The sequence below is a fragment of the Nerophis lumbriciformis genome, linkage group LG07 (assembly GCF_033978685.3).
Source record: "Nerophis lumbriciformis linkage group LG07, RoL_Nlum_v2.1, whole genome shotgun sequence".
NCBI classification, from domain to species: Eukaryota; Metazoa; Chordata; class Actinopteri; order Syngnathiformes; family Syngnathidae; genus Nerophis; species Nerophis lumbriciformis.
Window position 1 is genome coordinate 20,965,276 of NC_084554.2, and position 20,868 is coordinate 20,986,143.

The window sequence follows — 20,868 nt, forward strand, 5'->3', positions numbered from 1 at the left end:
CGGTAAATCGAGAGCTTTGCCTTCCGGCTCAGCTCCTTCTTCACCACAACGGATCGATACAGCGTCCGCATTACTGAAGACGCCGCACCGATCCGCCTGTCGATCTCACGATCCACTCTTCCCCCACTCGTGAACAAGACTCCAAGGTACTTGAACTCCTCCACTTGGGGCAAGATCTCCTCCCCAACCCGGAGATGGCACTCCACCCTTTTCCGGGAGAGAACCATGGACTCGGACTTGGAAGTGCTGATTCCCATCCCAGTCGCTTCACACTCGGCTGAGAACCGATCCAGTGAGAGCTGAAGATCTTGGCCGGAGGAAGCCATCAGGACCACATCATCTGCAAATAGCAGAGACCTAATCCTGCAGCCACCAAACCAGATACCCTCAACGCCCTGACTGCGCCTAGAAATTCTGTCCATAAAGGTTATGAACAGAATCGGTGACAAAGGGCAGCCTTGGCGGAGTCCAACCCTCACTGGAAACGTGTCCGACTTACTGCCGGCAATGCGGACCAAGCTCTGACACTGATTATACAGGGAGCGAACTGCCACAATAAGATAGTCCGTTACCCCATACTCTCTGAGCACTCCCCACAGGACTTTCCGGGGTACACGGTCGAATGCCTTCTCCAAGTCCACAAAGCACATGTAGACTGGTTGGGCAAACTCCCATGCACCCTCAAGGACCCTGTCGAGAGTATAGAGCTTGTCCACAGTTCCACGACCAGGACGAAAACCACACTGTTCCTCCTGAATCCAAGGTTCGACTATCCGGCGTAGCCTCCTCTCCAGTACACCTGAATAGACCTTACCGGGAAGGCTGAGGAGTGTGATCCCGCGATAGTTGGAACACACCCTTCCGGTTCCCCTTCTTAAAGAGAGGAACCACCACCCCGGTCTGCCAATCCAGAGGTACCGCCCCCGATGTCCACGCGATGTTGCAGAGTCTTGTCAACCAAGACAGCCCCACAACATCCAGAGCCTTAAGGAACTCCGGGCGGATCTCATCTACCCCCGGGGCCTTGCCACCGAGGAGCTTTTTAACTACCTCGGCAACCTCAGCCCCAGAAATAGGAGAGCCCACCACAGATTCCCCAGGCCCTGCTTCCTAATAGGAAGACGTGCTGGTAGGATTGAGGAGGTCTTTGAAGTATTCTCCCCACCGATCCACAACATCCGCAGTCGAGGTCAGCAGAGCACCATCCCCACCATACACGGTGTTGACAGTGCACTGCTTCCCCTTCCTGAGGCGGTGGATGGTGGTCCAGAATTGCTTTGAAGCCGTCCGGAAGTCTTTTTCCATGGCCTCCCCGAACTCGTCCCATGTCTGAGTTTTTGCCTCCGCGACCGCTGAAGCCGCACACCGCTTGGCCTGTCAGTACCTGTCTGCTGCCTCAGGAGTCCCATGATCCAAAAGAACCCGATAGGACTCCTTCTTCAGCCTAACGGCATCCCTCACCGCCGGCGTCCACCAACGGGTTCTCGGATTACCGCCACGACAGGCACCAACCACCTTGCGGCCACATCTCCAATCGGCGGCCTCGACAACAGAGGTACGGAACATCGTCCACTCGGACTCAATGTCCAGCGCCTCCCTCGTGACATGTTCAAAGTTCTTCCGGAGGTGGGAATTGAAACTCTCTCTGACAGGAGACTCTGCCAGGCGTTCCCAGCAAACCCTCACAATGCGTTTGGGCCTGCCAGGTCTGTCCGGCATCCTCCCCCACCATCGCAGCCAACTCACCACCAGGTGGTGATCGGTAGAAAGCTCCGCCCCTCTCTTCACCCGAGTGTCCAAAACATGAGACCGCAAATCCGATGACACAATTACAAAGTCGATCATGGAACTGCGGCCTAGGGTGTCCTGGTGCCAAGTGCACATATGGACACCCTTATGTTTGAACATGGTGTTTGTTATCGACAATCTGTGACGAGCACAAAAGTCCAATAACAGAACACCACTCGGGTTCAGATCCGGGCGGCCATTCTTCCCAATCACACCTCTCCAGGTTTCACTGTCGCTGCCCCCAGTAGAACGAGGGAATCACCCGGGGGAGCACTCTCCAGTACTCCCTCGAGTGAATCCAAAAAGGGTGGGTACTCTGAGCTGCCGTTTGGCGCGTAAACGCAAACAACAGTCAGGACCCGTCCCCCCACCCGAAGGCGGAGGGAAGCTACACTCTCGTCCACCGGGTTGAACTCCAACGTGCAGGCTTTAAGCCGAGGGGCAACAAGAATTGCCACCCCAGCCCGTCGCCTCTCACTGCCGGCAACGCCAGAGTGGAAGAGAGTCCAGCCCCTCTCAAGAGAAGTGGTTCCAGAGCCCTTGCTGTGCGTCGAAGTGAGTCCGACTATATCTAGCCGGAACTTCTCCACCTCCCGCACTAGCTCAGGCTCCTTCCCCCCCAGCAAAGTGACGTTCCACGTCCCAAGAGCCAGCTTATGTAGCCGAGGATCGGACCGCCAAGTGCCCTGCCCTCGGCTGCCACCCAGCTCACACTGCACCCGACCTCTATGGCCCCTGCTATGGGTGGTGAGCCCATTGCAGGGGGGACCCACGTTGCCTCTTCGGGCTGTGCCCGGCCGGGCCCCATGGGGACAGGCCCGGCCACCAGGTGCTCGCCATCGTGCCCCACCTCCGGGCCTGGCTCCAGAGGGGGACCCCGGTGACCCGCGTCCGGGCGAGGGAAATCTGGGTCCTTTGTTTGTGTTCTTCATAGAGGTCTTTGAGCTGCTCTTTGTCTGATCCTTCACCTAGGACCAGTTTGCCTTGGGAGACCCTACCAGGGGGCATAGAAACCCCCGGACAACATAGCTCCTAGGATCATTGGGACACGCAAACTCCTCTACCACGGTAATGTGGCAGCTCAGAGAGGATATATATATATATATATATATATATATATATATATATATATATATATATATATATATATATATATCCATCCATCCATCCATTTTCTACCGCTTATTCCCTTTGGGGTCGCGGGGGGCGCTGGAGCCTATATATATATATGTATATCTATATGTATATATATATATGTATATGTATATGTATGTATATATATATATATATATGTATGAAATACTTGACTTGGTGAATTCTAGCTGTCAATATACTCCTCCCCTCTTAACCACGCCCCCGTCCCACCCCCCAACCCCTCCCCCCACTCCCCCACCTCCCGAAATCGGAGGTCTCAAGGTTGGCAAGTATGGGCTAACCCAGAGCCGGCCCAAGGCATAAGCGTACTAAGCGCTTGCTTAGGGCCCCGCGGCCACCAGGGGGCCCCCAAAAGCAATTAACAAAAAATTATTATTTTTTATTTTTTGCATGTACGAGTCTGACTGATGATTTCTAAATGATCAAAGATATATTATTGTACAAAAACACAATTTTAGGTCAACATTTTTGCACATTGCTGTTTCAGGTTTTTGTTACCAAAAATAATAAATTGAATCAGAATCAGCTTTATTGTCCAGTTATGTTTAACACACATGGAATTTAACTTCAGTAGACTGCGCTCTCTTTGTACAAAGTAAACATTAAATATGAACAATTAACTAAAAATATAAACTAGTAATTAAAGACTAATATGTACAAGACTGATGAGACAAGATGACACTTTTACTGTAAATACAAAGATTTATCACTTGGACTGTTCAACCCCAGGCCACTCTTGTAGCTGAATGTTTTCTACATTTTAAGATTAGGAACCATATGTGGCACTCTGGACATCATTCGTTCATTCATTGGTATTATTTATGTTCTTAACTGGGCCACCCCCATATCTTTATAAATGATATGTCATTTGTAAAGACATACCAGGCTGACAATAGGATAATGTAAACAACACTGCCAGAGCCGCAATGAGTTTATAGTAGGTGTGTGAATGATCAATCAATATTATTGGCAGAAATAGAGGGCCCCAAAATCAAATTTTGCTTAGGGCCCCATGGAGGCTTGGGCTAACCCCACAATAAAGCGACATTGAATCCAGTTGAGGCATATGGATTACTGTCTGAAATTGCTGCCTAGAAAGAAAAGTTTACCTTGGCCAGTTGCACTAAACAAAAAGCTGGCTTACGGTGCCAATTTAAAATCCATCCATCCATTTTCTACCGCTTGTCCCTTTCGGGATCGCGGGGGGTGCTGGAGCCTATCTCAGCTGCATATTATTTTATATATTAAGTCCAGGTTCCAGCATGTTGTATCACCTGTTGCGGTCACTATTATTGTGATGATATTGTGTATTTCACCAATACCATCACCCCAATGTCAGGATAAAATCAACCTAAACGGGATGCATTAGACAATAACTCTAAATTGAGCAATGAAAATTGAGTAACAAACATCCCTAAGATGAGCGTGATGTTTTATTGGTTTTATTGCATAACAACGTGTAGAATGTCTCCTGTCCATAAATGGTCATATCCAGGAACGCAGTTGGCGTATTTGGGAAATATACTTGTCTCAGGGTAAAACATTCAGCTGTACTTCTTTAGTCAATAATAAAAGCCCGGTTCGACACATAATCGTGTATTCAATTTCTATTTATCTTAAAATATTTTCTATCTATTTCGAACCATGTTATGTATACTTAATAACGGTTTAAACTGTGTTGCTGCAAAATAAGGACCTCCCTTTTTTTCAGTTGGTTTGTCCCGAACGAGTTGACGACATTAACTTGAAGGCAGGAAGTGAAGGGCGGTGGTTAAGAAAAAACGCTTTTAACACCAACTTATCGTCTTATCGGAGGTAAGCAAGTATTTGCCTCTTATTGTCGTCTATTCGTGGCACGTTTATGTGAGATATTATTGGCGTTAAACGTGAACGACGAGCGAGAATGTGTGTGTTTTAAGTGGTTTCAAAACACTGAACGCGGACGGTTAGTTTAGCTAACGCTAGCTAACGGGGCAACGATATAAATGTTCAAACAGAAACTGACGACATGACTACAAGAATTGTGCTAAAACGCAAATATGATGTTGTTGAATTCCTTCAAAGGTAACGTCAGCTGGTGTTCCATTATTCGTGTTAGTAACGTGTTGGTGTTATTATTCCTTTTTTTATTGTGCATTATTTAATACATGTCCTTTATAGTAATATTAGTGGCAAAGACTGCTTCTCCGGAGTCAAGACTAACCAGGTTCGAGATAAGAACAAGATAAATGTTTAGTTGTTGTTGGTATGAAAGGCTTGTTTTAGTCCTTAAATGACTTGCCGTTTAAAATACATATTTTAAGGCATCGTCTTGTTGATTGATATAAATCAACATCATTTGCGACCCCTCCCCTCCAAGCTCCTTAAACGGAATAATTGGCATGTTTTTGGAAAGCTCCAGTTTAAGAGTAATTGTTTTTTTGTTTTTAAAAAAAAACATTGCAAAGTTCAAAATAAAGTAATTGTGAAGTTAATTATTAAGCAGTAGTCATAAGCAATATACAGCTAATTGATCCATTGTAGTTATATCGACAAAATGAGAGGGACAAGTGGTAGAAAATGGATGGATGGATGTCATTACTTTAGCAACTGAGCTTAAACTGCCTGTCAAGCATGTCTTCGCTTGTGTTGTAGCATCAAAACCTTTCCTGTGTTAAACATCCAGATAAGGGCATCAGTCCGTGCATTACTGGCTTTTCTTCCGTCAGTGACGCAGTGATCTAGAAAGAAAAGGAACATGTCCATTTATAGCTCAGGATTCACAGGCTTGGAATGATGTATCTACGAGGTGTAGGCATACATATTATCATGACCCTAGTCCAGTAGATATTTGTGCATTACATTTTTATACATGTATTCATATCTGTAGTTAAATGCGCTATTTTTTAAAGGTATAAATCCATCAAAATGTCGAGCAAAAGGGCAAAGGGAAAGACCACCAAGAAGCGCCCCCAGCGCGCCACCTCCAATGTTTTCGCCATGTTTGACCAGTCCCAAATCCAGGAGTTCAAAGAGGCCTTCAACATGATCGACCAAAACCGTGACGGTTTTGTTGACAAGGAAGACCTCCACGACATGCTAGCCTCGCTGGGTGAGTAGAGCTGGACGTTGTGACGTGCAAAGCTTTAACAGTTTAATATGGTAGATTTCTTCCAGTAATGGTATATAGTTTATGGATTAGATTTAATTTATTTGAGTTAGGACAGTACATATTAATCAATGTGTCATCAAAACAAGCTTCAACATAAATATACTGGATAGGGTTGCCACGATTTGTCGACAAATTTTGACGATAAAACTTGTCGCCAACAATTATTTGTCCGCAATAGTCGTGACGTCATCACTGATGTTTTTCCAGGCGAAAGTGGGTCACTCGCTAAAACAATGTCAGTGATAACATGTAAAGTTTGAGGATACTTCCTCTTATTGTTAAAAACATGAATACCTTGCTCATTTTGCAAAGCGGACTTTGTTTTTATGGCAGTACATTTGTGATACGCGACCATTTAAAGCGGAGCCCTGATGTCGGACATTTGGAGGGAAGATGCAGTCTCAACCTTGGTAAGAGTGTGAGCTTCTACCTTGCTAGCTAGCTAACGAGAGTGAGACAAAGTTGTGTAAAAAATTACTTTCATTTCAGCCAAAGTCAGCCAACTAAACTTTGTCTACATCAATTCAAGTACTTTTTAAAGCAGTGTCACTTTGCAATGCTGAAAAAAAGGCACTTTAACAAGGGAACACACACAAGCGCGTGCACACACACACACACAGACTGACAGGCACCAAGGCAGAGGTACCATAAGATTAAACATATAATCTATTAAATAGCCAACATTTTCCATCCATCCATCCATTTTCTACCGCTTATTCCCTTAGGCTACAGCGCCCCACGCGACCCCGATCTCAGCTACAATCGGGCAGAAGCACCCTGTACAAGTCGCCACCTCATCGCAGGGCCAACACTGATAGACAGACAACATTCACACTCACATTCACACACTAGGGCCAATTTAGTGATGCCAATCAACCTATCCCCAGGTGCATGTCTTTGTAGGTGGGAGGAAGCCGGAGTACCCGGAGGGAACCCACGCAGTCACGGGGAGGACATGCAAACTCCACACAGAAAGATCCCGAGGCCGGGATTGAACTCACTACTACTCAGGACCTTCGTATTGTGAAGCAGACGCACTAACCCCTCTTCCACCGTGCTGCCCTTGCCAACATTTTAATAATTAATAAAATATAGAATTCTACACATTGAGTCTATTAGAGTGCTTAGGTTGCCAAGAGTTAATCAATGGTCAATATACCAGTGTGCAGCTTCTTAAACATCACAAAATGTTTACAGTTAAAATAGCAGCAATGAAAACACACAACAAAACACAAAATCTAACTTCCTCAAAAAGAAAAGCATTGAGGAAGTTAGATTTTGTGTTTTGTTGTTTGTTTTCATTGCTGCTATTTTAACTGTTTTTTAAATACATAAAAAAGGTTACCGGTAATAGTTTTGTGTCAGCACTTAGCCTTTCCTTTATTTTAAAAGGACAACATTTTAATAGTAGTTTTAATTTTTGTAACAGGTGAATGATCAGCACAGTTATAGTATAAATACATATTTATGAATGAATTAGTCATCTTTGTTGTTAGTAATCACATGTCTAAAATAACTTAAACTGCATTTCGAAGTCGATGGAAAAATTAGAGCCATTAAATATGTTTACGCTTTATTATCTGGTTAGTCGACCAATCGTTAAGATAATCGTTGACTAATTGACCATCAAAATAGTCGTTAGTTGCAGCCCTAATGCTGGAATTAGCACAAAAGCTAAATTGCATCCTTTTCCCTAAGGCAGGTAGAAAAACACTAACACACCGACACAAAGACAATATGGACACAATAGACAGACAACAACCAAACAGGTACAAATGATTATTAGGGCTTCACAACCAATTCATCAAATATTAATCATAGTTTTGGCTGCCACGATTAAATGGGGGTGATCGTTGGCGATATTAACATTTAAAAGCAGGCTCCGCTGCATATGAAATCAAGCACTTTTACAACCACGACAGCGTGGAGCAACTCTCGCCCACCGCCAGAGACCATTGTGTGTGGACACAGCTCCATCACCACAACACACTTATTAACATTATTATTAGTGTTATTATTTTTATTAACATTAACAGCCATTCACTTTGTTTCACTTTATTTCTCTCCATTTCACTCTCTTCCTCAATGGAGTCTCGGCGGGTGTTTAAGACCGCACTGCTGTTTTTAGATGGCATCCGGTGTGGACAACGTTTGTCCTACCCAAAAGATACACAACAGAGGAAAGAAATATGCTATTTTGCTTTAATTTTGAAAGCGCATTATAACACCATGTCACTGACCTGTTCCTTTATTCACCGGCTCTGACTTGTGAGAGTGTTAAAGGAGTCATAATGATTTTTTTTCCTACATTTAAAACTGTTTATTTTGGTCTACATAAAATGTATGGGTGATGCTTTGGTAGGGATGATACTCGAAACCGATTTTCCCGGTTGTTCGATAAGAAAAGAACCGAGTCCTCGGACTCAAATCCCTTTTTGAGAACCGGTACCCGTTATCGAGACCACTATGGTAAAGAAAAGAGTTGGTCCTTTATTCGAATCCCTGGGAACGAATCCCGTCCCGACCAGAAATGCCCCGTGGGACATCACAAGAAATGACGTCACGTAGCTCAGTCATTAGGCGCAGATAGCGAAAGCAGGAAAAAACAATGGACCGGAAAAAGCGCTCCAAGGTTTAATAAAGTTCAAAACAAAAGGTATAATCCAATGAATAACTTTACTGAGAGATTTGAGCAGGGTACAAACACATGACGAACACTTTTACGATCAACTGGAAACATAGCAACACACCTCCTTTACGGCAGCTGTCGCAACGTTCTTAAAGCAACCGCAGCACATACATATATATACAACATCTCCCTTTTTTAACTTTTGTTTTTCTTTCCTTGTAATCGAAACAAAGTCACACTGTATATGTGTTGTCTGTCTAATTATAAATAATGCAGACAAGGCGTGTTGCTGAGTTCTTGACGTTTACTTTCACAGCGTGCTATAACCACATTCTTAGCTGCCGGGTGGCGACGTGCAACAACACTTTTTGGGGCTACCGCGCATGCTCGTCACTCCCGTTGTATGCTGGGTAGTGTAGTTGTTATATTCCCTAGCTCATAACATCACATTTTCCCCTATAAAGAAATAATGTTAACTCAATAAAGTGTATTTATTTTCTTAGCTTTAACTTTTCATTTTTTAGCATTGTAACCACATTTGCAAACAACTTTTCTCTTCATAGAATTTTCTTTCAATCAAATCAAATCAAATCAACTTTATTTATATAAAGAAATAAAGTGCAAAAATGTCAAAGCATCATAACAAACAGTTATGTCAAATAGCAGCAGAAGTGCACTTTTTGGAGATCTGTATTATTTTCAGTTTTGTGCCCAAGGGACTGATTTTATTTAACACTATATTATAATATATGGGCAGCACGGTGGAAGAAAGGTTAGTGCGTCTGCCTCACAATACGAAGGTGCTGAGTAGTCTGGGGTTCAATCCCAGGCTCGGGATCTTTCTGTGTGGAGTTTGCATGTTCTCCCCGTGACTGCGTGGGTTCCCTCCGGGTACTCCGGCTTCCTCCCACCTCCAAAGACATGCACCTGGGGATAGGTTGATTGGCAACACTAAATTGGCCCTAGTGTGTGAATGTGAGTGTGAATGTTGTCTGTCTATCTGTGCTGGCCCTGCGATGAGGTGGCGACTTGTCCAGGGTGTACCCCGCCTTCCGCCCGATTGTAGCTGAGATGGGCTCCAGCGCCCCCCGCGACCCCGAAGGGAATAAGCGGTAGAAAATGGATGGATGGACTATATTATTATTTATATACCTATAGTGATCACAGAGACAGGTTGTTTTTGTGTTACTGTATATATTTGTTTTTCTGAAAAATCCCACTTAATATACGTTGGGCAACAACAGTCAATAATTATTTTTTTTTAGGGGGGTAACAGTCAATATTTATTTATTTATTTATTAGATTTTTTATTTATTTATATATATATAGTAAAAGTGAGCTTTTGTTAAAACCAAATATTGTGTGTTTTTTTCCATATACAACAACCTATGTGGACTCGATAAGAGAATCGATAAGGAATCGGTTCGATAAGAGGATTCGATAATAGGCTCGAACTCGATAATTTCTTATTAAACATTTTCCCTATGCTTTTGTCAATATTTTGCATAGATTGTGTTACAGACTACCTTCCAGCCATTTTTGTGGGCAGTCTTATTTACGTGTCGAGGCCCTCTAGTCAATCATGTTGTAGTTGTTTGCGGTTCCACATCGAATCTACTGACAGATATCTTAGAACTATACGCTACTTTGTATTAGAAATGGCAATTGTGGAGAATTTACGAGCCAGTCTCGAAAAAAATAAGGAATTTATTGACTACAACTTTGGACTACAACTTAATAAAAATTGAGAACTTGTGCAAAGCTCTTCAGGTTAACATCTACAATGTATGGATATATCCATACACAATCGTCTCAAATTCCAAATGGCTCGTTTGGAGCAAGTTTGGAAAAAGGCAAGATTGTTTTAAAAAAATTCTCTGCCTTGGTTTAATTGCAAATATTTGGAATTTATTAGTATCTCAAATACACAAACGCCAGGGTTTCTGCGTGTCATTACAAAGCACTAAAAAGTAATGCAATGTATTTTGTGAAAATAATTTGCCTTAACTGGCTTAAAAAAGCATTTAATTCGATGTCCAGAGGCAATAAAAATGTAATACAATTGTAGGCCTGGGCTGATAGTCAATAAATGAAAATTAACTCCTTAATTCTGCCGTCATCGATGAATTGCTACGTCTTCCTTTCTGGCTTTCAAACTGGATACAAGCTGTCATTACATGAACAGGGTGAGCCTCATCAGCAGTGATGGGCAATCAGCAAGCTACTTGGAAAATGTAGTACACTAAGCTTCAAGTTACTCTCGATTAAATGTATCTAAGCTACAGAGGAAGCTATCCCCTATCTATGTAATATCAATGTTAATGTAACTGAGAGTGCACAATTGAACCCAATAAGGGTCCATTACTATTAATCTGTCATTTAGCTGGGGACACCCTACAACTACCCCGAGGGGTCTCCCCACCCCACTGTATGTATATATTTAGTTTGCCTTTTCTTTGGCCCATCCTTATAATATTATTCATTTTCTCTACCGAGTAACTGAGAGTGCACAATTGGACTCAATAAGGGTCCATCACTGTTAACTATCTGTCATTTAGCTGGGGACACCTTACAACTACCTCGAGGGGTCCCCCCCCCACTGTATGTATATATTTAGTTTGCCTTTTCTTTGGCCCACTTTCTTATAATATTTATTTTCTCTACAAACAGTAAAAAAAAAACAGCATCTATCTACAAAACCCAAAACCAGTGAAGTTGGCACGTTGTGTCAATCATAAATAAAAACAGAATACAACCTTTTCAACCTATGTTCAATTGAATACACTGCACAGACAAGATACTTAACGTTTGTACTAGTAAACTTTGTTATTTTTTGCAAGTATTAGCTCATTTGGAATTTGAGGCTTGCAACAAGTTTCAAAAAAGCTGGCACAAGTGGCAAAAAAGATTGATAAAGTTGAGGAATGCTCATCAAACACTTATTTGGAACATCCCACTGGTGAACAGTCTGATTGGGAAAAGGTGGGTTCATGATTGGGTGTCATGAAATGCTCAGTCATTCACCAACAAGGATGAGCATGAGCAAATTGTCAAACAGTTTAAGAACAACATATAATAATATCATCAAAAGGTTCAGAGAATCTGGACAAATCACTGCACGTAAGCGGCAAAGCCGAAAACCAACATTGAATGCCCGTGACCTTCGATCTCTCAGGTGGTACTGCATCAAAAAACGACATCAGTGTGTAAAGGATATCACCACATTGGCTCAGGAACACTTCAGGAAACCACTGTCCGAAACTACAGTTTGTCGCTACATCTGTAAGTGCAAGTTAAAACTCTGCTATGCAAAACGAAAGCTATTTATCAACAACACCCAGAAATTCTCTTCCCCACATGTTTTCCTGTGTGTTGTAGTGATAGCAACACTCACTTTAATGTTGGAGATGGAACTAATCGTTTTGAAGCAAAGATCACTTTTGACATGCACATTGCTTCAAAGACGTAAGCAAAGGAGGGCTGTGTGAACACCGGAAATTATGTCTTAACAAGCTGACAAATTACAGCTCTTTTGTTGTAACTTTATTTTAACAACAATATGATACATAGAATTTAAAAAATCAGAACATACAAGTAAACATGTTGTCCTTGGATAAGCTACAGTAGGTCTATTTAATACCCACACAAAACAATACAGTTCAGTGTTTCCCCCAGAAAATGTGTTAGTTAAGGTGGTGTCTCTCCGGATGACAGACCGGGGAAGGGGGTTGGTGGGTGTAAGGATCAGTGTAACTCGGCCTGTCGCCATTATGTCTCCACCTCGTCGCTGCCACCACAGCCTGGTGGGCAATAGACTACAGACTGTTGTGAAGTAGGCCGGCTTCGTCGCGTGAAGAATCCTACAATTTTTGTTTTTTTTTGCTGAATGGCGATATACGATATATATCTCGATATTTTTACCGTAAAGTAAAAACAAAACAGTCCTAGTTACCTGAGATACTAAGTATGTCATTATTATGACTTAGTAAGTCAATATTTTGACTTAGTAAGTCATTATTAATTAGTAAGTCAAAATAATGACTTACTGAGTCAAATTAATGACTTACTTGTAGGGGTGTAACGGTACACAAAAATTTCGGTTCGGTACGTACCTCGGTTTAGAGGTCACGGTTCGGTTCATTTTCGGTACAGTAAGAAAACAACAAAATATAAATTTTTTGGTTATTTATTTACCAAATTTGTAAACAATGGCTTTATCCTTTTAACATTGGGAACACTATAATAATTCTGCCGTATTTTTTTGTATTTAGTGTATTAGATTCAGCAACTAGTGTTTGGATCCCACTGTATGCAATATCTGAAGAGCATTGAAAAAAGCCTTTCACTGTGGTGTACTCTGCATGTGACGAATAAAACCCTTGAACCTTGAACGTTAATCAACATTAAACTGCCTCAAGTTGTTGCTCAGATTAAATAAAATTACATAACTTTTCTTCTACATATAAAAAGTGCAACATTAAACAGTTTCAAGTCAACTCATCATGCTTAATTTATTACAGCATTTGGGAAGCCTGTAGTTGATTTTTATTATGTAAATGTTCTATTTTTATCAACATGTGATAGCAGGGACCCAGCCATTCAAAACTAGGCTGCTTCATTACTAATGATTAATGTAACTATAGCTGAAAAAAATAGCACAATAGCAATAGGAGAGACTATTCATCCCTGAACACCATGGAGTTCATGTAGGCTTAATGATGCAGTTACATTATTATATCAACTATCAGAGACAGAAACTCTTTATTTAACATAATGTCCTTTTTTGCTGCTTCAACACAGCTCAATCAACACAGAAAAAGGTAAAGTGAAATGACAGACAGACAGGGCTTTGCTGTCCATAACACGCACACACACACACACACCGCAAAATGAGCTAACGTTACGCTAAAAGCGAATTAGCCTTCACCTCAAGCCAGGACTGCGAGCGAGCTAAGCTGCCTTTTATATTTCTAGAAGGTCAACGGGCTCATAGTGATGTTACTAGTAGTTGACAGGGAGGTGTTTATTATAATTTGGGGAGAGTTCGCAGCCTGATGCTTACATGCTAAACGCTAAGCACTGACTACATGCGCTCTGAATACGCACTGCTGATTGGCTGTTACCGCTCTGAATACGCACTGCTGATTGGCTGTTACCGCTCTGTTTGTAACCAATCAGATGGTTGTGTCGGTGGGACAATGCTGGGTGCTGTGTAGAGTACTGACCGAGGCAGAAGGAAGCGGAGGCGGCTACTTAATATGTTCGTGTGGAAACTTGTTTGGTACACCTCCGAACCGAACCCCCCGTACCGAAACGGTTCAATACAAATACACGTACCATTACAGCCCCACATACAAGTAAGTAAGCGTTTGCAATAAGCGTTTGAAAAAAAAGAGTTAAAAGTGGGGCTACATGCTGACATATGTTTAACTCATCATGCATTTGGGAAGCATGTAGTTGATTTTTATTTTGTAAATGTTATATTTTTATCAACATGTGATTGCAGGGACCCTGCCATTCAAATCTAGGCTGCTACATTACTAATGATTAATGTAACTATAGCTGAAAAAAATAGTACAATAGCAATAGGAGAGACTATTCATCCCTGAACACCATGGAGTTCATGTAGGCTTTATAATGCAGTTACATTATTATATCAACTATCAGAGACAGCTTCAGGAAACTATTTAACATAATGATAAATGATAAATGGGTTATACTTGTATAGCGCTTTTCTACCTTCAAGGTACTCAAAGCGCTTTGACAGTATTTCCACATTCACCCATTCACACACACATTCACACACTGATGGCGGGAGCTGCCATGCAAGGCGCTAACCAGCAGCCATCAGGAGCAAGGGGTGAAGTGTCTTGCCCAAGGACACAACGGACGTGACTAGGATGGTAGAAGGTGGGGATTGAACCCCAGTAACCAGCAACCCTCCGATTGCTGGCACGGCCACTCTACCAACTTCGCCATAATGTCGTTTTTTTGCTGCTTCAACACAGCTCAATTAACACAGAAAAAGGTAAAGTGAAATAACTTAGTTGTTAACTGTGGGTCAATAATGCTTGTCTTTCTCTCAGACCGACAGGGCTTTGCTGTCCGTAACACACACACGCCGCAAAATGAGCTAACGTTACGCTAAAAGCTAATTAGCCTTCACCTCAAGGACTGCGAGCGAGCTGAGATGCCGCTTATGTTTCTAGAACGTCAACGGGCTCATAGTGATTTTACTAGTAGTTGACTGGGAGGTGTTTAGTATAATTTGGGTAGAGTCCGCTGCCTTACCTGCTAAACACCTTTCTGCTCACCTCACCGCAGGAGCACTGACTCCATGCGCTCTGAATACGCACTGCTGATTGGCTGTTACATGCGCTCTGAATACGCACTGCTGATTGGCTGTTACATGCGCTCTGAATACGCACTGCTGATAGGCTATTACCGCTTTGCGTGTAACCAATCAGATGGTTCTGTGGGTGGAACAATGCTGGGTGCTGCAGAGACGTACTGACAGAGGCAGGGGCAGAACTAAGCGGAGCAGCTTGTTAAGACTAGTTTAGGCGGTGGATCTTTGTTGTTAAGGCGGCCGCCTTAACAACACTACATTCACACTAATGTAGTGTTTTTTTCTTGTGGCTTTAAGTTTTCAAATCCAAAATGTTTCCCATATTTTCAGTTCTTTTAATCACATTGATTGCTTTGAAAATAGCCACATGAGAAATGCATTGTAAAGTTATTATCTAAAAATAAATACATATTTTTGACTCTGCCTTTTAAAAGAATCGTAATTGAGAATTGTTGAGATCCAGAATTGGAACAAGGAATCTAAACTGGAATCATCTAAATTCAAACTTATCTTCCTGGCGATCGACGAGAGAGAGGCCACTGTGATTATCACAGGCCTGGAGGTAGCCTTTCTTTCCTCTTGTAGATGTGGACAATGGTCACATCTATATCTGTATTGGGACCCTTCCTTCATTCCACAGACTTGAGTTCTGTCAGTTTCTGTATCATGGCTGGACCCACCTGCCTTGTACACCTCAGCAGGGATTGAATCTGATCCTGGTCCTTCACCACAGGAGAGTTGCTTGATGGCCTTTCTGACTTCTTCCTTTCTAGGGAGGTTGTCATGGTCATAGTTGATGTCCACATGTCGTTGATTGCGCCTGGTTTGAATATCACATCAGTGTTCAACCATCTCTCCAAGATCTGTGTCTTCTCTGTCAGCAATTGAGTCTCATCTGCATTGAGCAGCCAGAAGACTGGAGTGTGTCTAGTAGCCCTCCGTCAAGATTATTGGGCAGTTATTCTGTAACATAGCTGCTCTAAGCTTGAGGACGTTGAGCTTCTTTACATTCTTCTGGCAGGATGCAGTGTTTGTGCTTAGACACAATAAGGCCATCAGTCCAGCATTGGGCACCACACATGGCCTCAGCGACTTTTGCATCCTACCTGTCCTTATTCCTGGTGATGACATAATCAAATGCCAATGCTTGAAGCATCCATGATGTCTTGTTACAAACGGGGAGGCAGAACAGTTGGTCATTACAAGGTCATGCGATGCACTCAACTTGAGGAAAAAATACCTATGGATGTTTCATTTCCCAGTGCCATGTCTCTCGGTGACCTCTTCCCAGGATGGCTGTGCATGGCCAAAATAGACCGGAATTAAAGTAGTTCCGCACCCTGTTTGAAAAGATAGTTGCAGACTTGCTGCAATGATACACAAAATCTTGGAGGCAGGTGACTCTGATTACCCCTAATATAAAAATGATTTGTGTAACTTAGATCAAAATGTGTTCATACAGTAGTAGCCTGCTCACATGCCAGATTAGTTTCATGTGAAAATTATGTAATATTCGATTTCTAAACTTTTAAATTTAAACATGCGAGTGCTGTCAAAAAGGATACGAAAGACTTAGACTCTTAGAGTTTGATTTCTCAATTTATTAATACAAATCATGAAAACATCTTGCAGCTGTACGTAACACAAAGGTGGGTCATTCCTCCGGTGCATAAAACAGTGCAGACGAAACAACCTCCTTCCCTGTCTCTCATGGACATACACCTGTTGTTTGTTGACTTTTGTTGGACTGACTGGCTGTGCTATCGCGTTTGCGAGAGTGTCGCGGAACAGACACACATATGCATTCACGAAAAATACACACCACACACACACACGTACCCCACCCTCCATCCCACGCCTCAGACACTTCACCCCACGTGGTATGACGGAAAACGTAGCTGGCTGGCAGTTTCGAGCCAGATGCTCGCCCCTTCACCCTCCGTTGCAAGTCTTGAGTTGTATGTTGTAGTATGTATACCAGTGTTGGCGCTAGGAATTTTTGAAAATGGAGTCCCAGGGACCCCATCAAGTCATAAAAATGGGGTCCCACAGTAACTTTTTGGGGTCCCACTTTTTTGTAACCGTTTTGAAAACAAATGATAAATGTATGCATTATCCTGTTATATCTCACATTCTATATGGTGTTTTGGAAAAATGTTGTCATAAACTAAATTAAGTCATTAAAAAAATTATACAAAAGAAAACAAATTTGTATGCATATGTAAATGTATTCAGTTATAAACATTCATTCGCTTTCTTCTTTCCTTCATGGATCTAAACGTTACCGCTGCCGGTATTTTTTTTTCTATATTTTCATTTAATAAGTTGTAGATGTATTTATTTCAGTATAAAAGTGTAAAAAAAATGTTTCTTCGGTCATGAAATTATGATAATCGTGTGCCAGATCATACATGCATGACAAATTTAATTGATTATTCTCACCTGTATGTAGATCATTATTCGTTTAAAAACCGCCGCATCTACACTTTCATGAAAATTAAATGCCAACAAACTTAAAATTTGGCAAGTTAGTTTCAATGTCATTTAATACAGTGGCACTCAACTCTAGCATTTCATCTCTGGCTTTGTGATGGCCATAAGCTGTGTGTTCCCCTTTAAGAAGGCGGCATGTGGGGTAAGTGACATGTGTAAGTGAGTGGGCAAGTTAGGAGAGGGAGCGCTAGCATGTTCATGAGTGTTAATATAGCATGGTGGATATCCGCTTGGCTTTGTGGAAAACATAAATAAAGAGTTGCAATAAATCCCCGGCCTCGTCATTCCGACTAAGTGGACGATGTTATTCCCGACAATATATCGACCCTGGAGGGAAAGTCTCCACCACGCTCCTCGGCTACGGTTTGGGAGCAGACAAGCAGGAAAGCTGTAACATGTTTCTTGGTGTAAGGCTGGATCTTTGAAAATCAGTGCACCCGGTCGTAAGGTGTTCTTTTTATTAACCCGTTTACATGGCTTGCAAAACATCTTTCCATCGTCATAAGTGAGCCATTTGCTGAAAAGTGGCTCTTGAAGCCACTTTTCATTGAAGCTTCGCTGCGTGGATTTATTGCTCGCTAGGATGAAAACAATAACACGCGGAAGTCCTAATACCGGAAATGCAGTATTTGTGATCGATAAAACTTTCGGCGAATCAAAATTTAAGAAATTGTACCGGAAAGTGCATCACTTTGAAGTCGACCAATAAAATAATAACTTGACCCGGCAAATATAAGCAAAACAAAACACCGTCGGAAAGCGATAACCGAAAAAAACAAAAACAACAACCTACTCAGTGGCCTAGTGGTTAGAGTGTCCGCCCTGAGATCGGTAGGTTGTGAGTTCATACCAAAGACTATGAAAATGGGACCCATTACCTCCCTGCTTGGCACTCAGCATCAATAGTTGGAATTGGGGGTTAAATCACCAAAAATGATGCCCACTGCTCCCCTCACCTCCCAGGGGGTGATAAAGGGTGATGGGTCAAATGCAGAGAATAATTTCGCCACACCTAGTGTGTGTGTGACAATCATTGGTACTTTAACTTGTTTGCCCTGTGAAACAGTATTTCTGTGTATGGGCGTTCTAAAAACAGTATGTATAGACTACCTTGATCAATTTAGGATTAAAGTGTATGTTTCTTGGCAAAAGTCATATTTGGTATAGTACCATTTACAAATGAGTGAAATTCTTGTCATTCTGCTTCTGATCATGACCAAAACAAACGTTAGCATGGAAGCAACAAAAGCTTATTTTAAGTAGCTCTAGCTGTGTCTTCTTTTCACTAATTCCTTGAGTAGTGTAATTACTTTTTAGTATACTCAATGGGAAAGATTAACTTAGCTTCATGAGGGTAAGTTCAGTCAAAGTAAAATAAATGTATTTGTAAAGTTTTCAAAAGAAAACAATACCTTTATTTCCAAACTTCCCCAAAAAAATCTTTAGATATTTACAGAAATTGTGTTTTAAAAAGGTTACCTTTTTAAAAATAATTTATTGTGAAAGTTTTCCGCGGCTTGGTCAAGTGGTTGTGGACCCTGGGTTTAAACTATTATTGAACAATTGAAGTAGTTTGGTGAAATTATTGATGAAAATGTAAATTGTCTAAGTGTGGTTTTTTTTGTGGTTCCAGGGAAGGATCCAACTGACGAGTACCTGGAGGCCATGATGAATGAAGCTCCTGGGCCCATCAACTTCACCATGTTCCTCACCATGTTTGGAGAAAAGCTCAACGGCACAGACCCTGAAGACGTGATCAGAAATGCTTTTGCTTGCTTTGACGAAGAGGGGACAGGTAAAATAAATCTTTTGAGAAGATGAAACATTAAATGTATGGAAGCAGCCCAAAAAAACATGAACTTTTTATTTGCAGGTTTCATTCCTGATGATTACCTGAGGGAGCTGCTGACAACCATGGGTGACCGTTTCACAGACGACGAGGTGGATGAGCTCTTCAGGGAGGCCCCCATCGACAAGAAGAATAACTTCAACTATGTGGAGTTCACACGCATCCTTAAACACGGTGCCAAGGATAAGGACGATTGAGGATTGTTTTCCATCTATGTCAGAGCGCTGTACTGCCAATCTCAACCTGTAATAAACCTTTTTGTAAAGCAGACCAAAGCAATTACTCTGCTGTATTGTTCCTACTTTGCCAAAATGTATACATCTCCTTCCAATAAGACTAAAGATATGTGTTTGTCACCCGAGCCAATGGGCTTTGTCTTTGCAATTTGTGTGACTGGGTTTAGAACTGCTGCATTTTATAATATAAACTTTTTAAATAAAGTTAAAGTACCAATGATTGTCACAGACACACCAGGTGTGGTGAAATTATTCTCTGCATTTGACCCATCACCCTTGATCACCCCCTGGGAGGTGAGGGAAGCAGTGAGCAGCAGCTCTGGCTGCGCCCGAGAATCATTTTTGGTGATTTAACCCTCAATTCTAACCCTTGATGCCAAGTGCCAAACAGGGAGGCAATGGGTCTCATTTTTATAGTGCCCTCTATCATAACTTGCAGTGTGGTGCCCTTACATAAACTGGAATGAATGGTGTAAGTCATGAGTATGTTCTCCACAAAGGTCTAAATGAGTGTGAGAACAACGTTCAGATTCAGTTAAATCTTTTTTATTTTAAATAAGTTATGATGTTAAATGTATTTTGTCCACACAAGATTTTGGCTTATATCAGGCAAGGTGGTGTGCTGCGCTGACATGAGCATACCACACACATAGGTCAAAATGGCTGATTTTTTTACCTTTGTGTGTGGGGTCTGTAACAGATTAATAGAATCGCTTAGGATTTACAAAATCAGTGTTTGCCAGCCTAAAAACAAACTGAACAGTCCAGTTGCAATTGATTGAATGCCCTGAGAATACAATAAACTGGATGAATAAACATCCATTGACTTGGTAACTTAATGTTGGTTCACCAGGTTGCTTAGGAAAATACAACTTTGTGGAGTTCTATCCAAGCAAGACCAAAAATTGATCGATAACTTACATGGCTGTGGCTGGACTAGTGTTAATAGTGCTTTGTTTACTGAGGTGGGTCCTAAATTACATTTGTGTAGGAAAAAGAATATCTAACCAAGACTCTGGATAGCTCAGTGGTTAGCACTGCTGGCTCTTTATGAGGGGTACCCATGTGAGATATAAACCAGATGGGTTGATAGGTAACTTTCAAAGTTCCTGCCAGAAGAGTCAGTGTCTTGTTTTACCCGTATTGTAGTTCATTATGGCAAGTGTCCCCGATTACATTTGGTTATGGGGCGGAATCACACCTCATCAAGAAATAGGT

The 20,868-nt window shown here is 41.9% G+C and overlaps 1 protein-coding gene across 3 annotated transcripts; it reads left to right on the plus strand.

The window, feature by feature from the left end:
• Positions 1 to 4,654: 4,654 nt before the first annotated feature.
• On the plus strand, positions 4,655 to 19,882 carry LOC133609764 (myosin regulatory light chain 2, smooth muscle minor isoform). 3 transcript variants are annotated; one of them, XM_061965668.2, is made up of 4 exons: positions 4,655 to 4,758; positions 5,835 to 6,034; positions 19,199 to 19,360; positions 19,439 to 19,882. In XM_061965668.2, the coding sequence occupies exons 2-4, from the start codon at positions 5,851 to 5,853 to the stop codon at positions 19,609 to 19,611; spliced, it is 519 nt and encodes a 172-aa protein (XP_061821652.1). In that variant the 5' UTR covers positions 4,655 to 4,758; positions 5,835 to 5,850; the 3' UTR covers positions 19,612 to 19,882. The 3 variants fall into 3 exon arrangements, with proteins under 3 accessions (XP_061821652.1, XP_061821651.1, XP_061821650.1); XM_061965667.2 differs by lacking the exon at positions 4,655 to 4,758 and adding an exon at positions 4,862 to 5,007; XM_061965666.1 differs by lacking the exon at positions 4,655 to 4,758 and adding an exon at positions 5,026 to 5,149.
• Positions 19,883 to 20,868: the final 986 nt, after the last annotated feature.

Bases quoted from the DNA above. Each gene is read 5' to 3' on its own strand.
- LOC133609764 (XM_061965666.1), top strand. From the start codon at position 5,091: ATGTCCTTTATAGTAATATTAGTGGCAAAGACTGCTTCTCCGGAGTCA. The intron at 5,150-5,834 runs GTTCGAGATAAG...TATTTTTTAAAG, and splicing joins CCGGAGTCAAGACTAACCAG to GTATAAATCCATCAAAATGT. The intron at 19,361-19,438 runs GTAAAATAAATC...TTTTATTTGCAG, and splicing joins CTTTGACGAAGAGGGGACAG to GTTTCATTCCTGATGATTAC.